Here is a 16901-nt window from a genome sequence, read left to right as displayed (position 1 = left end):
AATTATGTATTATAATATTTGGTGCGTCACAATTCTCCCCTCCTAATAAGAATTTCGTCCTCGAAATTTAACTAACTTATCGGCTCAGGGAATAAATATGGGTATTTTTCTCTCATGTTCTCCTCAACTTCCCAAGCGGCTTCCCTTGGAGAGTGATGACTCCACTTGACCTTCACCATTGGTATTTCTTTATTCTTCAATTTCTTTATACTCCGGTCCAAAATTTCTGTTGGCTCTTCTACATATGTCAATCCCTCTGATATCTCTATCTCTGGCTCATGCAAAATATAACTAGGATCGGATCGGTATCGCCGTAGCATAGAGACGTGAAACACGTCATGTATCTGCGATAATTCTGTCGGTAATGCTAACCGATAGGCTAGTGGTCCAACTCGCTCCAGAATTTCATATGGCCCAATATATCGCGGACTCAGCTTTCCCTGCTTCCCGAATCTTAAGATTCCTCTCCATGATGATACTTTTAGAAAGACTTTTTGCCCCACTTCGTATTCCATCTCTTTACGATGCTTATCAACGTAACTCTTCCGCCGATCCTGTGCTGCTTTCAAACACTTTTTAACTGTTTTTATCTTGTCCACTATTTCTTGAACTAGCTCCGGCCCTTCAAGCTGTCTCAATCCCTCAATATCCCAATAGATCGGGCTTCGGCATTTTCTTCCATACAAAGCTTCATATGGAGCCATACCAATAATGGAATGAAAACTATTATTATAAGCAAATTCCATCAGTGGTAGATGATCATCCCAGTTTCCTCTGAATTCAATTACGCAGGCTCTCATCATATCTTCCAATGTCTGAATCATTCTTTCTGACTGTCCATCGGTCTGAGGGTGAAACACTGTACTGAAATGCAATTTTGTACCTAGCGTCGTTTGCAAGCTTCCCCAGAAATGAGAAGTAAATCGAGGATCTCTATCAGAAACTATAGAGGTAGGAATGCCATGTAATCTCACAATCTCTGAAACATATAATTCGGCGAGCTTATCCAAGGAATCATTTTGACGGATTGACAGGAAATGTGTAGATTTAGTCAATCTGTCAACAATCACCCAAATAGCATCATGTCTTCTGAACGTACGTGGTAACCTAATGACAAAATCTATAGTACTCTTTTCCCACTTCCATTTAGGTATAGTCAAAGGATGAAGTTTACCAGCTAGTGCTTGGTGTTCTGCTTTTACCTGCTGACAAGTTAAACATTTCGCTACGAACTCTGCCACATTTTTCTTCATTGTTGGCCACCAGTAATAGGGTCTGAAATCCCGATACATCTTGGTACTGCCTGGATGCATAGCATACGGCATGTAATGCGCCTCGTGCATAATTTCCATTCTCAACTCCTCTACATTTGGCACGCATATACGTTTTCCATTGAATAATGTACCATCTTCTTGGATTATAAATTGATCGCTCTTTCCTTTTTGCACCTTAGCTTTCATCCTCTGTAGATATGGATCTTTAGCCTATGCATCTTTAATTTTATCGTTGAGGGAGGGCTTTACTTGTATCGTAGCTAGTAGAATATCACCACCAATGCTAAAGTGTACATCCATAGCTCTGAGGGCAGTCAAATACTCCATGTTATAGCAGATCATACCCGCAAATTGGTCCACCGTCTTTCTACTTAAAGCATCTGCTACAATGTTTGCCTTCCCGGGATGATAGTCAATGGTGCAGTCATAATCTTTCAAAAGCTCCATCCACCTTCTTTGCCTCAAAATAATTCTTTCTGTGTTGGGATATACTTTAGACTTTTGTGATCTGTAAATATTTGAAACGTCTCCCCGTATAAGTAATGCCTCCAGATCTTCAATGCATGTACTGTGGCTGCTAACTCCAGATCATGGGTCGGATAGTTCATCTCGTGTGGCCTCAACTGCCTCGAAGCATAAGCTATAACTCTCCCATGCTGCATCAAAACACACCCAAGTCCTTGTTGTGAAGCGTCAGTAAATACCACATATCCTCCATCCCCAGACGGCAAAGCAAAGATAGGTGCTGAAGTGAGTCTCTTCTTCAACTCCTCAAAACTCTGAGCACATTTGTCATTCCAATTAAATGGTGTATTCTTCTTCAACAAGTTCGTCAGAGGTTTTGCGATTATAGAGAAGTCCTTTACAAGTCTTCTATAATAACCAGCCAATCCCAGAAAACTCCGGATCTCCGACACATTTTTAGGTGGTTCCCATTCTAAAATAGACTTAACTTTTGCTCGATCAGGTTGTACGCCTTCTTTGGAAACAACGTGGCCCAAAAAAAGCAATTTCCTCCATCCAAAACTCACATTTGATGAATTTACCGTACAACTGTTTCTCTCTCAGAATCTGTAAAATTGTCCGTAAATGTTGTTCATGTTCCTCGGGACTACTCGAATATATCAAAATATCATCAATAAACACAATCACAAATTGATCAAGGAATGGTTGTAACGTCTTGTTCATCAGAGCCATGAAAGCTGCAGGGGCATTCGTCAATCCAAATGGCATAACGACAAATTCATAGTGGCCATACCTGGTCCTGAAAGCTGTCTTTGGGATTGACTCTTCCTCAATCCGTAGTTGCCAATATCCTGACCTCAAATCAATTTTAGAGAACACAGTGGCACCCTTTAGCTGATCAAGCAGATCGTCAATCCGTGGCAAAGGGTACTTGTTTTTTATTGTGATTCGGTTCAGCTATCTATAATCGACACATAATCTCATACTCCCATCCTTCTTCTTTACAAATAATACTGGTGCTCCCCACGGTGAAATACTAGGTCGGATGAACCCTTTATCCAATAGCTCTTCTAACTGCTTCTTCAATTCTTTCAATTCTGACGGAGCCATTCTATACGGTGCAATTGAAATAGGTGTCACCCCAGGAATAGTATGTATTTCAATGTCTACTTCTCGGTGAGGTGGTAGTGTCCAAGTAATTCATCAGGAAAAACATCAGGAAATTCCCTCACCACTGGAACGTCTAATACACCCGGACTAACTTTCATGGTATCGTGCACACTAGCTAGGTACGCCTCACACCCTTCTTTAATTAGATTAAAAGCAGTCACAGCAGAAATTAAGGAGTTAGGTATCACTTTTCTTTCCCCACTATAACTGTCTTCATCTGCCCATTGACTTCAACCATCACCTCTTTTGTTTGACAATCCACTAGAGCATGATTACTAGCTAACCAGTCCATCCCCAGGATGACATCAAATTCCCTAAGGTCTATTACAACCAGATCTGCATATAAAGTAACACCCTCCACCACTATATTCCCTAAGGTCTATTACAACCAGATCTGCATATAAAGTAACACCCTCCACCACTATTGGACAAGATCTCACCACCTTATTCACTAATACAAACCCACCAGCAGGCATAGAAACATGTAAATCATGTCCAAATGGTTCTAATTTAGCATGTACATGAGATGTCCTGGATCAATCAATATATGTGCACTAGAATCGCAAATAGAGAAGGAACCAGTGATAACCTCGGGTGCCGTAGGAGCTTGTTCTTTTGTGATTGCATACACCCTGGCTTGTGGTTGAGATTGACTACTTTGTCCTGTTGACGTCATGGAAAGATTTCCACTACCTAGACTGCCTCTACCTCGTCCTCTGCTCGTACCTGCCCCTTGTGTGTTTTCCCCTACATTGCTAAACTCTGAAGTCTGAGATCCTCTGGAATTATCCCTCCATGTAGGACAATCCCTCATAATGTGTCCTGGTTGATGGCAACGATAACATACAATTGGTTGAGCTCCCCAACATTCTCCAATATGTCTCCTACCGCAGTTAGCACAAGAGGGAATAGATCTTCCACTGAATGATCTGGCTGGACCTGGTCTTGCTCCAGATCTAACCGAAGTAGGCCCGCCTCTACTCGAAAATACTGAAGGAGACCTGCTAGTCTGACCTACTCCTCGGCCTCTGAACCAACCTCTCTGCGAACCAGAACCCCTAAAGGAAAATGCACCACTCTGTCCCACTGTAGGATTCAGGTTACCTGTTAATTTCTTTCATTTAGCTTCAGTAGAACTCCTTTCAATTGACGTCTCTTCTGCCCTCAGTGCCGCTTCCAGCAGTGCACCATAACTTGGAGGTTTGATTGCTATTTTCTCCTGAATCTCAAGTATCAACCCCCTTTCAAATCTGTCTCTTCTCAATTCATCGGTACTCACTTCTTCTAGAGCATATTTTGAAAATCTCACAAATTGCAGTTCATATTCAGCAACAGATAACTCATTCTGCTTTAATTCCAGGAATTCAACTTTTTTACGATTTCTGTAGACTGGTGGAGTATATTTGTCAGCAAATTCTTTCAAGAAGTCATTCCACGTCAAATTGGCTGTTGGTTCCTGCTCCCTGGGACTGTTTCCCACCAATCTAAGGCATCTTTCTCCAGTAAGGACACTGCATACCTCAACTTTTGCTCAGAAGTACACTCGATCCTGTCCAACACCCTTTCCGTGTTTCTCAGCCATTCCTCTGCTTCAGAAGGATCAGTTGTACCGGCAAATACCTTTGCCCCCTGTCTCCTTACTATTTCATAATTTTTATCAATAACTGCATCATGTAGTTGTGATTGTGGCGATGGAGCCATCCTCTGCATCATTTCCATAAACTGCTGCATAAAAAGGTTTATTTCTGGTTGTGGGGCATTTCTATTTTGGGATTCTAACTCCTAATGTTCTGATCCTGAATCATGATCCTGCACAGACTCTATTGACTCAGCTGGGCCAACAGCGTTTTCTATTGATGCCTCCATCCTATATAAATTACACACATGTGGGTAGATTCCTAATATATACACCTTAAGTATAAAATAACATTTCATCTACTATCCCAAGGAAATCTAATCCCTGCTCTGATACCACCTAATGTAGCACCCTATTCGCTACAAGGGCTATATCTACCCTAAACGTTATACTTATAATAATCCCTGTGTTTATATATATAAATGCACATAATCATCTAATCAATATGCATACGTAATCACAACATCATAACGACATAGTCAACCCACAACATCACATATATACAAATCAAACACCACAAGTGATCCACCACAGTTGATCGTTACGCCTATGTTCTCTTTATACAAACAAAATAAGATTTGTACTCTAGCTGACAAGAGGAGAAAACAGCACACTGGCCCGACCCGCATGAGTATAGTGCGTAGACCTATTATTCAACAGTCAGACACCTCAAAGTCTACTTCTGAAAGAAAATGTCAACAGAGGGATGAGCCTGCCACTCAGTAGGTAAATAATCAGCCCTATCTATATATGTATATCAAACACAGCCCAAACAGGACAAGTAGGCAACATGCATGGGTTACAGTCAATTTAACTCCAACATAATCAATTGTAGTACACCACGTAGCTATCTCAGAATAAAATAATCAATTAAACTTCCTTTTTCCTAGTTTGCTTACCAGAAGGTGATATCGTGTTTTTCCCGTCAACTCAATCTCACCGTTATATAAATTTAAGTGAATCCCCTTGATAGCCGGTTCATCAATCTCATTTCGCATCATAGCTCTTTCAATTCGCATCATAGCTCTTTTATTTCGCATCATAGCTCTTTTCACATCACATCTTTTTCATATCGCATCAAAGCTCTTTTCATTTCATTTCTTTCTCATATCGCATCAAAGCTCTTTTCATTTCATTTCGCATTATAGGCTTTTCAACACATCAAGGGGTATTCACATCACAATTATATTCAATTTCCACCACTCCCTCATTTCCACATATCACCATTCTTGTAAGCAACTAGTAACGTAAAATAATATATCAACATATTCTCATTGGCAGATATCCACAACACATCAAACAATAAACATAATATTTCAACGCATTTTCTCACTCCACGTACACAATACCGTCAATTAAATCAAATCATCCATCACTCATATACTTTCAAATAAATCAATGTCAGCATGAACCACAAATTCGTATAACAGTAAAACCACAAATAATGGAGACATATATAGATAATACTAATTATTTACTTACCTCAACCTCACAACGTTTCTTTCTACTCAATTGCTAATTGTTAGTCATTTCACCTCACCTCCGTATCCTATAATGAGTTATACCACACACAAATAATATAGCAAGAATATCGTAATTTCTTTTAAATATAATATTGACTGTCATTTGCACAATTTCTAATAATTCTTTAATATTCCATTTCTATCGAAATACAAATCTTCATTTTTGTCCCTTTATTAACATACCATTTATTAACTATAATTTTTGGAATATTTTCATGAATTTTCTACCAATTTCTCGCTATTATATAATTTAATTAAGCAATAATACATAGAATTGCGTATTTTGTTAATCATTCCAATGGAATTGTGTAAATTAGTATAATAATAATTAAATCTAACAAATCTAATAATTTAATTAACCAACTACATCATTTTTATATCCGATTCTATATTTAATTAGACACTATTTTAAATAGGCAAACCCGTAAAATATTCCGATTAAATGGTACATCGCTTAGTATAAACAACATTTAATAAACGGACTAATTAAATAATATAATTATAGAAATTAATAAAAATTAAAGTAGAAATCTTACCTCGCGCAACCACTGAAACAGAAAACAAAATTGCAATTTTTTTAAGATTTGTGATTGTGTTGGTGTGATTGAACACACATATATATATAAGTAGAGGAGGGGGGCGGTGGGTAATGGGCCCACCCTCAAAATCTTTTATCCTCTCTTTTTTTTTTCTTTTCTCTTTCTTTTATATATATATATGTAGATATATTATTTATTAATATATATCTGTATATATTACTTTCTAATATATATATATTATGTACATATATATATTATTATATATTTTGTTATTTAATTAGAATTTTCTTAAAATACCCATTACGTCCTTCCTAATTTTCTTAATTAATATAAATTGTTCCAAAATATTATAACAAACTCCAATTTAATTCATTCAAGTGTTATTATATTTCAATTATGACCCATAATTTAGTGGCTAATTAACTAAATTTCACGAAAATTTACCAATTAATCCTACAATTATGTATTATAATATTTGGGGCGTCACAATTCTCCCCTCCTAATAAGAATTTCGTCATCAACCCCTTGTGATGCAGAATTTTTGCGTACGCGACATCCCTTTTCTCTTCTATCATTGTAAGGTCAAAGCTTCGTTCGCTGTTGTTTGATTCGGGGTCATACATTGCGACCCGCTGGGATTCCTCACCGATCTCTACAGGGATTATTGCTTTAGTACCATAAACCAAGCAGAACGGGGTCTCACCTGTTGCTATTCGGGGTATTGTTCGATATACAGGACACCCGGTAACTCTTCGACCCAAGACCCCTTGTTCTCCAATCGCGTCTTTAGATGTTGCAGGATCGTTCTGTTCGTCACTTCCGTTTGCCCATTCGCTTGGGGATTCACGACCCCTGTGAAATGTTGTGCGATCTTGAGCTCCTTGCACCATTCAGTGATTTTTCTTCCCTGAAACTGAGTCTTATTGTTAGAAATTAAAATTCTAGGTACGCCAAACCTACATATGATGTTATTCCATATGAAGTTGATGACTTCTTTCTCCGAAATTCTGGCCACGGCTTCTGCTTCGACCCACTTAGAGAAGTATTCCACTGCTATAATAATAAACTTCTTCTGAGCTTGAGTAGGAGCGAAAGGTCGCACAATATCTATTGCCCATTGGTCGAAAGGACATGCTATCTTGATCGGCTCAATGGGGGTCGCCGGTTAATGGATCATGGACGAATATCTCTGGCAGCTCTCGCACTTTCTTACTAGCTCCTTTGTGTCCTTTATCATTGTGGGCCAAAAGTATCCTTGGCGCACCACCTTCTGCGCTAGCGACCTCGCGCCTGAATGATTTCCAAAACTGCCCTCATAGATTTCTCGCATCACGTATTTATCTCTTTCTTCATCCAAGCACTTCAATAGGGGTCCATTCACCGTTCGCTTGTACAACGGGCTTGATAGCAATGTCAAACTTGCGGCTCGAAATCTTACTCTTTTAGCTTTAATGGGATCTTCCGGCAAGGTTCCGCTCTCCAAATACTTTATTATTTCATCTTTCCAGGATTCAACCCCAGATATTGCCTGCACCTCCGCTTTACCCGAAATGGCTGATCGCTCTCGGACTAATGCTGTAACTTGCGATCCCTTATTCTAGACATTGCTGCTCCGAACTTGGACAAGGCGTCTGCTTTATCATTTTCTGCCCTGGGAGCTTGCGAGATGGAATACTTATCAAATTTGTCCATCCAATTCTTAACGATGCCTCTGTAGGATGTCATTATCTTTTCTCTCGTCTCGTAAATCTGTGAAAACCTCTAAGTCTCTTGCTCCGGCTTCATACGCAAGCTCTAGTCCCAGAATCAATGCCTCGTATTCCGCCTCATTATTAGTGATCGGGAACGATAATCGAGCTATGACTTCGATCTCCACCTCCTCGGGTCCTTGGATCAATATTCCAGCACCCCCATTATTGGCATTTGAGGATCCATCAACGTGCAGTATCCATTTGCAATTCTGTTCTTTGCGATCGCTAGACAACTCCATCACAGAATCTGCTACCACGTGTGCCTTCTGCGCTGTTTTGGGCTGATATTCAATGTCATATTGCCCCAATTTGACCGCCCGTTTTATTAATCTTCCTGAAGCTTTCGGCCGAGACATCACATGTTTTAAAGGGTGATTGGTCAACACCACAATCTTGTGCGATTGGAAATATGGTCGCAGCTTGCGGGCTGTGATAACCAGCGCGAGTGCCAACTTTTCCATCTCTGAATATCTCAATTTCGCTCCTTGTAATATTTTGCTGATATAATAAATAAGGCTTTGACTCCCTTCTTCTTCCCGCACTAGCACTCAGCTGACAGCGCTCTCGGACACAGCTAAGTACAGAAACAGCGCTTCCCCTTCCTTAGGATTTTCGAGCAAGTGGAGGCCTTGTCAAATAATCTTTGAGATCTTACAGAGCTTTTTTGCACTCTTCGTTCCACTCGAAATTTTTAGTCTTTCTCAAGATTTTAAAGAAAGGTAAGCTCTTATCAGCAGCTCTAGAAATAAATCGGTTCAGTGAAGCAATCTTACCCATCAACTTCTGTACTTCCTTGATTGTGGTCGGCGATCTCAGGTTCATGATGGCTTGAATCTTCTCGGGATTAGCTTCAATTCCTCGTTCACTGACCATGTATCCCAAGAACTTGCCTCCTCTTACCCCAAATGTGCATTGGTCCGAGTTCAACTTCATTCCATACGTCCTCATGATGTTGAATGCCTGTTCGAGATGTTCGAGGTGATCCTGCGACCTCTTGCTCTTGACCAACATGTCATCGACATATACTTCCATGGTCCTGCCGATGAGCTCGTGGAACATCTTATTCACCAATCGCTGATAGGTCGCACCTGCGTTCTTCAAACTGAATGGCATTACGTTATAACAATAAATTCCATTATTGGTAACAAAAGATGTCTTCTCCCGGTCTTCCTTGGCCATAAAAATTTGATGATAACCTAAACATTTCGAACCCTGCTGTACAATCTACCATGACATCAATCCGGGGTAAGGGATAATGATCTTTCGGGCAGGCTTTATTCAAGTCGGTGAAGTCCACACACATCCGCCACTTCCCTGAGGACTTAGGGATAAGCACCACATTAGACAGCCAATCAGTATATTGAACTTCAGATACATACCGGCTTCGAGTAGCTTGGCGACCTCCTACTCTATAATTTTGTTCTTCTATGCCCCAAAGGACCTCTTCCTTTGTTGGACCGATCGTGCTGTGGGACCGACATTCAACCTGTGCACGATCACTTCAGGGTTGACACTTGTAAAGTCTGAGGGGCTCCACGCGAACATGTCTACGTTCCTTCTCAAGAATTCGATCATGACTGTTTCCTTTTCTCCCATGTTTACCCCAATTCTCGTGGTTCTCCCCTTATACTCACCACTGGGTTGCCGCAGCTCCGTGTCTTCCCCAGTCTTTCTTTTCTTCTGACTGAATCTCCTTTCAGCGACAAGTTCTAACATTTTCGAGCTTCCTTCTGGTCGTAGGCCACCTCTCCTATTCCATTCTCCATGGGGAATTTTATTTTCATGTGATATGTCGAGATGACTGCTCGAAATAAATTCAGACCGGGTCTGCCCAGAATAAAATTATAAGCAAATGGGGTATCGACTACCAAAAATTTTAGCATCAGGGTTTTTCGCTTCGGCTCTTCACCCATGGAAGCTACCTCAATCATTCCCAGCGAAGCTACCTCACTCACTCCAAAACCGACCAAAGGAGTCTTCATAGGTTCCAAACAGGCATTCTCTAGACCCATCTTATAGACCATGCTCTTGAAAATGATATCCGCAGAGCTCCCGCTATCAACCAGTACTTTGTGAACAGTGAAATTCGCTATGTCGAGCTTGATGACCATCGGATCGTTCATGTCTCCACTATCCGCTGGTCTATCTAAACTGTCGTAGGAGATGGATTCTTCTTCTTCTACTTTCAATACAAACTCCCTCTCTGCTCGACCCCAATGTTCGGGCCCATCTCTTTCTCGTTCTCTGCAAATCTCCTGCGCTGGACCCTCCAGCAAATGTATATATCACACCCTTCGTTGGTGCATTGCTTCTGCTAGCTGGGGCCTTATCCATTCTGGAAGGGCCAGGATTTCAATCCCGGCTCCTCGACCTGCTCCTCCTTACTTCATCTTTGTTGATCTTGCAATTGGCATGGACCTGATCTCAGAAATACCCCTGTCTCACCAACCTTTCTATCTCATCCTTTAGCTGAAAGCATTCCTCCGTATTGTGTCCCCTCTCAGGATGAAATATGCAATACTTGTTAGAAAATTTCTTAGAGGGGGTATACCTGGTGTGCCTTGGCCACTTCAACACATCTGCATTTTCGACCATCATCAAGGTTTTTTCACGCGACATGGCCAATGGAGTGTAGTTGTGGTATTTGGGCTGGTACTTCGGCTCTTTGGGTCTGTCATTCTTAGCCCTGCTTCCACCGCCTTCTCTAACGTCTCGCGGTTGTCTGTATGCCTGCTCGCGCTCTCTTCTCTCAAAATCCTTCATTGCATTCATTTCTTCCTCGTTTATATATTTATGAGCTAAAGCCATCAGCTGCTCCACATCACCCGGGGATCGCGCGCGAGCGCAGATGTAAATGGACCCTTCTTCAAACCGAGTATCAGAATGCTCACAATCATGTCAATTCTCAGCTCCTGAACCTCCAACGTTTCATTGTTGAATCTCCCCCATGAAGTTCCTCAGGGTCTCGTCCTCCCTCTGACGGATGTTGAACAGGTGGGTTGCCGACCTCTTCTGTTTTTTCTTGCTCGCAAAATGGAAGCAGAATTTCTACACGAGCTCTTCATATGATTCAATACTCTCTCGGGGCAAAGTGGTGAACCATTCTTGCGCCTTCCCCGAAAGTGTGGTGGCGAACAACTTTGCCATGATGGGACCTAGCTGTCCGTATAAATTCATCACCATCTCGAACGGTGCAATATGCTCATGTGGATCCTACGTACCGTCATACCTCTGCAAATCAGGCACTCTAAATCCTGGTTCAACCACCTGAATCAATATATCATTGTTGAATGGAGAATTCTTGTTGTGGGAGACTATCTCCCCTCGTTTCTTCAGTTCATCAATTTATTTGCTTAGGAGCTCTATCTGCTTTTCCATGCTTTCAACCTCCGCTCATGATATTACGGGCTCCCTCTTTTTTGCTCGGACATGACTACTAGAACCGGCCTCCGACGTCGCTGTCCTCTAACTTCGATGTTCCGGCTCACTTGGCTCTCTAGACTGTCTATGCGGCTCTGTGTTTTCAAACAGCTGCCTTCTAGCAGTTTCTTTGAACAACTAAATTTGTACGACCCATAAATTTAGCAGCATTCAACTAATTACTGTGAAATCATAGCTTCTATTTCGACTAACAATCCAAAACTCAACACTCTATCAAGTCATTTACGTTCTCATTGTAATCAAAAGGAGAAAAAAGAAAGAAGTAATAGCTTGGCATGTGTAGTTGGTCTTGCTCAAAATCAGCAACCTAGAGTGAGCGACCTCATTACAGTTGACTAACCCCACCAAGACCAAGTCTTTGGGATCCTGAGAATAAGATAGGTAAAATGAGCTCGTCGGGCACGTCCCCGACAACGCCCCTCTGACGCTCAAGTTAGATTGATCGAGGAAAAAGTATGCGATTAAGGGTGTAGGTCGAACTAGTTTAGCATTAATTACCTCAAAATATGGTGTCTTGGGGTATTTATAGGGCTTAGCTGGATACTGTTGAAAGGGCCACGTGACCTTATGCTACTAGCTTACGTCTCAAATCGGACGATCATCATTGTCTGAGTCTTCAAGTGGACGGCCGGATCCAGGTCGGGTCGGCTTCGACCCGCCCGATACTAAAGGCGCCGATGCAGGGCAAAAGACTAAAATGCCCTTAATGAAGGGTATTTTGGATATTTCAAACGTATACTCATCAGTAGTTGTATCCTGTTTCGTGGGAAATAATGGTGATGGTCATGAAACTGCAGTGGCAATCCAGCATCTCTGGAATCCAGGCTCAAGAAAGAGGTAGACACGCTATCCATACAACAAGCTTTTATAAGTGAAAATCTACTTTCTTATGCATATATATTTTTTATGTGTCCAGCTGTTAATTGTAAAGTTGACACGTGTCCAAATTGGTTGAGGTTCAACGTGCATAGTGGGCTGGTTCGGTTCAAGATCAAGATGAACCAGCCTGAAAAAGTCCACCCTAGGACCGACCCGCTACTACTCATGGTCGGTCTTAGGGCAGTCTTGGAGCTCTAACTGTGTCTTAATTGTGTCCATTTTAAACCCAAGTTCAGTCCATGGACCGGCCCGATTGAGGACCAAGCCCAAACCAATCCCGCATTAGGTACGCATGTGTTTATTTTATTTTTTTATGATATTGAAGTGTTCTTATATAGAATTACTTAAATTTATAATTATCTTATGAAATAAATAAATAATAAATTAAATCATGTAAAAATTTATGTATACAAAAATAATAGTTAAGAATATATAATCTTTTTAAAAAAAGGACCAACAAGCCCGGTCCAAGGCCAGGTGGTCCCAAGCCACTGGGTTGGGCTAGTCCCATGTATTGATTCCTGGGACCGACCAAGGACCAGCATGGTCCCAAGAAGGCCTAGGCCAAACCAACCCCCTTTTAATTGGTTCAATTCGGTCTTGGGTTGGGTTAGCCATGCCTGGCCTATTGTGCATCTTGAGTTGGGGTTAGTTAGGTTGTTAGTTGATTATTCCTTTTTCCTTGCTGTTTCTGGACCTATTTTTAAAGTCGAGCTTCCTTGAGCTCACTACAGACAATAATTGAATACAATCAATACACTGAAAATTTTGCTCATAACATTCCGTGGCTTCAACAAATTTTTTCACTGCAAGTACAGTTTTCAACATGGTATCAGAGGCTTCTTTTGAAGACCTCTGCATACTTCTCTCATCAATGTACAAAACTTGTTCGATTATATTCCTCAATGGCACCTAGAGGTTCAGAGGTAATGGAAGGGAATGTTGTGGAGACTCAGACTGCTCCGGTGAATCAAAGTGCAATTGTAAACCAAACAACGGTAGATATGACTCTTACTGAAAACATCAAAAAATGCGAGTGGATCGGCCCAAGAATGCGCAAGTGGAAGCGGTAATGCGAAAATTCATAAATAAAAACAAAATATAATAAAACCATAATTCTAAGGGGTGTACCCTTGAAATATCTGAGGATTCGATCTAATTTATCACAATACCAATAAAGTTAAACGGGGCTAATGGTAAAAGAACAAAAAATGAGAGGGACATAAATCATAAATCATAAATCAAAAGTTACCTCTTTGATTTGATTTACTTCGAATCTCCTTCATTTGGTTTGTTCACACAAGGCTTTAACGTAGAGGCCCTCTAAAGTTACGTCCATACCACACTAGAACAGGGATCCCTCAACTCAATTTGCTATAAAATAAATTGGAAAAAAAAAAACAAGTGTGTATTGGAAAGGGGCAGCCGAGTGGATGTATTAGAATGTGTCTAGGTTCATCCTATCATCCATAAGGTAATAAAATCCTTTATTTCAAATAAAGGATGATTAACATGGCACTTTCCAAAAGTGAATTTGTTAGTCAATAATTTCCTTTTTTAAGATTTTCCACCAACTTAGTTATGGGCTTTGCATTGGCCGATTTTATTAAATAAAATACAAGGCCCAATAATTTTAATTAAATCCAATTTTACTAAAGTCAACTTAATTAAGTCCATCATATATTTAATACGGATTAAATATATGAGTCCAATAAGCTTTTATTAATTAAAAAGTCTAACTTATTAAATAATAAGGGCAAGCCCAATAAATTAATTTTATTAATTTATTCTCGGGCTCTCCCATCCAATGGACCCCTCTCATTAATAAGTTTTCATCCTTCTACCCATGAATATTGCCTTTTCATCAAACGTATCGACTGATGATTGAATTGGTCTTTTGGTCTATGTCGATAACGTTCTCATTATGGTCCTTACAGAAGAATTGATCTCTCAAGTTAAGGTCTATCTTGACGATATTTTTACTATCAAGGATTTAGGAATTTGCTTGGGCTCCAAATTGTGGGATCTGCTCACGAAACCTCCATTACGCTTCCAAGTATATCTTAGATATTATTACTGATTGTGGGCTTCAGCAGACACTTTCCGCCGCTACTCCTGTGCCGCAGGGCATGAAATTACATTCTCATACTAATGCTTACTTGAATGGTCCTAACCTTATCCCCATTTAGTAAGTTGTTTGCTCTATTTCAGCTTCACGCGCTTTGATATTTAACATGGCATTCAACAACTTAGCCAATTCCTCCAAAATTCATGTGAGGCTCACTGGCATGTGGTGCTGCATTTGGTTTGCTATTTCAAAGGGTCTCCTATAAAAGACCTTCTCTTTCCTTCCTATCTTGTAACCTACTGTGTTGCGGATTGGCGTTCTTGTGTGGATTTGCACCGTTCGATGATTAGGTTTTGCATTTTTCTTGGAGATGCCCTTGTGTCCTGGAAAATGAAGAAGCAGTGTACAGTTTTCGATCATCTACTGAGGCCGAATATCATAGCATGAGGCCTATTATTTGCGAATTCAAGTGGATCTCATATATCCTTTGTGATTTTGGGATTGTTGTCCTACGCCAATTCCTTTGCATTGCGATAATCCAACCGCCTTACATAGCACGGGCAATAAGGTGTCTGATGAACGAACCAAGCACTTGGACATTGACGGTCACATTGTTCGTAATTGTTACAAAGAAGGGCTTCCATGTTGCAAACAACTTGCTTACACGTTTAACAAAATTCTTTTGGGAGCTACCTTCGATTCTTTATTGTGCAAGTAGGGTTTGGTCTCCGGTGATCGACGTTCAACTTCTGGGGAGGATGTTGGAAATGATTGTGATGGCCATAAAAGTGCAACTACAGTATAGCATCTCCAGGATCCAGGCTGAAGAAAGAGGAAGATGCGCTATCCATACAACATGTTTTTTATATCTGAAAATGTATTTCACATGCATATATAGTTTTTATGTCTAGTTGTTAATTCTGACAGGTGTTCAAGTTGGTTGGGGTTAGTTAGGTTGGTAGTTAGTTATACATTTTTTCTGCTGCTTTTGGACCTAAACTTACAGACAAGCTCTCTTGAGTTCACTTCTGAGTAGTGATGGCAATGGGGCAAGTCTGGTGCGGGTTTGTTCTTGCCCGGACCCGGACCTTCCCCTCTTCGTAAACCCCGAACCCGTACCCTACCTCCCCTGGAAAAACCCCGACGCTCCCCTATCCCCTTAAAAGCCCAACCCCGCCAAACCCGTCCTGCAAGCCCACCCCATATCGCATGATTCTAATTTTTTATTTATTTAATTAAATAGTATCAATTTCAATTTAATAATTTAAAACTACACACTCTTCACACGGAATTCACGTTGACGCTGCGGCCGATGAGGATGAAGACGATATGGTGGCGGGGATAGATAGCGGCGAGTTGGGGAATGTTGTTGACGAACATGGAGGGCAGGCGAACAGCAACAACGTTGCAGCAACTGATGAAAGATTGGACGGGGAAGATGCGTCGGCCCTTAATCAGTCCCCCATGGAGTTTCAGTTTACAGATTTTATTATTTTGGCCAATAGAGTAATCGACAAAGGGAATGACGAATTTGTTCGCGCACTGAATGATCTCCACTGGCGTTGGGCGACAGGAATTCGCAGGAGCTGCGGTTTTGCCGTTTGGTAGGCTTGATGTCTGAACAGGCAGCGGAGGATCCTCCTTGCTTGGCGTCGTCGCTGTAGATCTCTGAAAATAGGGTTACTGCAGATTTGAATCTGAGGGTCTCTGTGGTGCTGCTAGCGACGCAAGATGAAACTTCCATGGTTGCGCAGGCGATTACTCCTAGCCCAGATCGGATACAGAACATTGGAGAACCGGAGACGATGATGATGATCCCTACTACGAATACTGCAGACACTGCATAGATGGCTCCGGTGACTGGATGGGCTGGAACTGCTAAAACCGCCACTGCAACGGTTTCGGCCGTTAAAGTAACTCTGCCGAAATTGCCTACTGCCGACGCTGTTTTCGTTTATGCTGCGCTAGTGTACATGACTGCGGCTGCCACATCACAATTACCGACGTCTTCGCCCACCGAAATCTTCGTTGGTAATGTGCCACTGCAACCTTGTTCGAACTTCATGAATTATTACGATAAAATTACCAATATTTTCCATAATTCGACTCGAAAAATATTTACTTATGTTCCACCTATGATGAAAAATAGCAATAT

At 41.0% G+C, this 16901-nt stretch overlaps 2 protein-coding genes across 2 annotated transcripts; both read right to left on the bottom strand.

Moving 5' to 3' along the window:
* Positions 1-8306: 8306 nt before the first annotated feature.
* Positions 8307-8819, bottom strand: LOC148788288 (uncharacterized). Its single transcript, XM_088879970.1, has one exon. The coding sequence runs from the start codon at positions 8817-8819 to the stop codon at positions 8307-8309; it is 513 nt and encodes a 170-aa protein (XP_088736096.1).
* Positions 8820-9009: 190 nt separating this feature from the next.
* On the bottom strand, positions 9010-11130 carry LOC148788287 (uncharacterized). The gene is made up of 5 exons (XM_088879969.1): positions 10804-11130; positions 10281-10613; positions 9961-10185; positions 9555-9844; positions 9010-9460 (listed from the first exon to the last, which is right to left on the bottom strand). Exons 1-5 carry the CDS (start codon positions 11128-11130, stop codon positions 9010-9012), a joined length of 1626 nt encoding a protein of 541 aa, XP_088736095.1.
* Between the last annotated feature and the right edge of the window lie 5771 nt (positions 11131-16901).

The sequence above is a fragment of the Sesamum indicum genome, linkage group LG4 (assembly GCF_026168435.1).
Source record: "Sesamum indicum cultivar Baizhima isolate 11 linkage group LG4, ASM2616843v1, whole genome shotgun sequence".
In the NCBI taxonomy this organism is placed as follows: domain Eukaryota; kingdom Viridiplantae; phylum Streptophyta; class Magnoliopsida; order Lamiales; family Pedaliaceae; genus Sesamum; species Sesamum indicum.
This window is presented reverse-complemented; position numbering and strand designations above follow the sequence as displayed.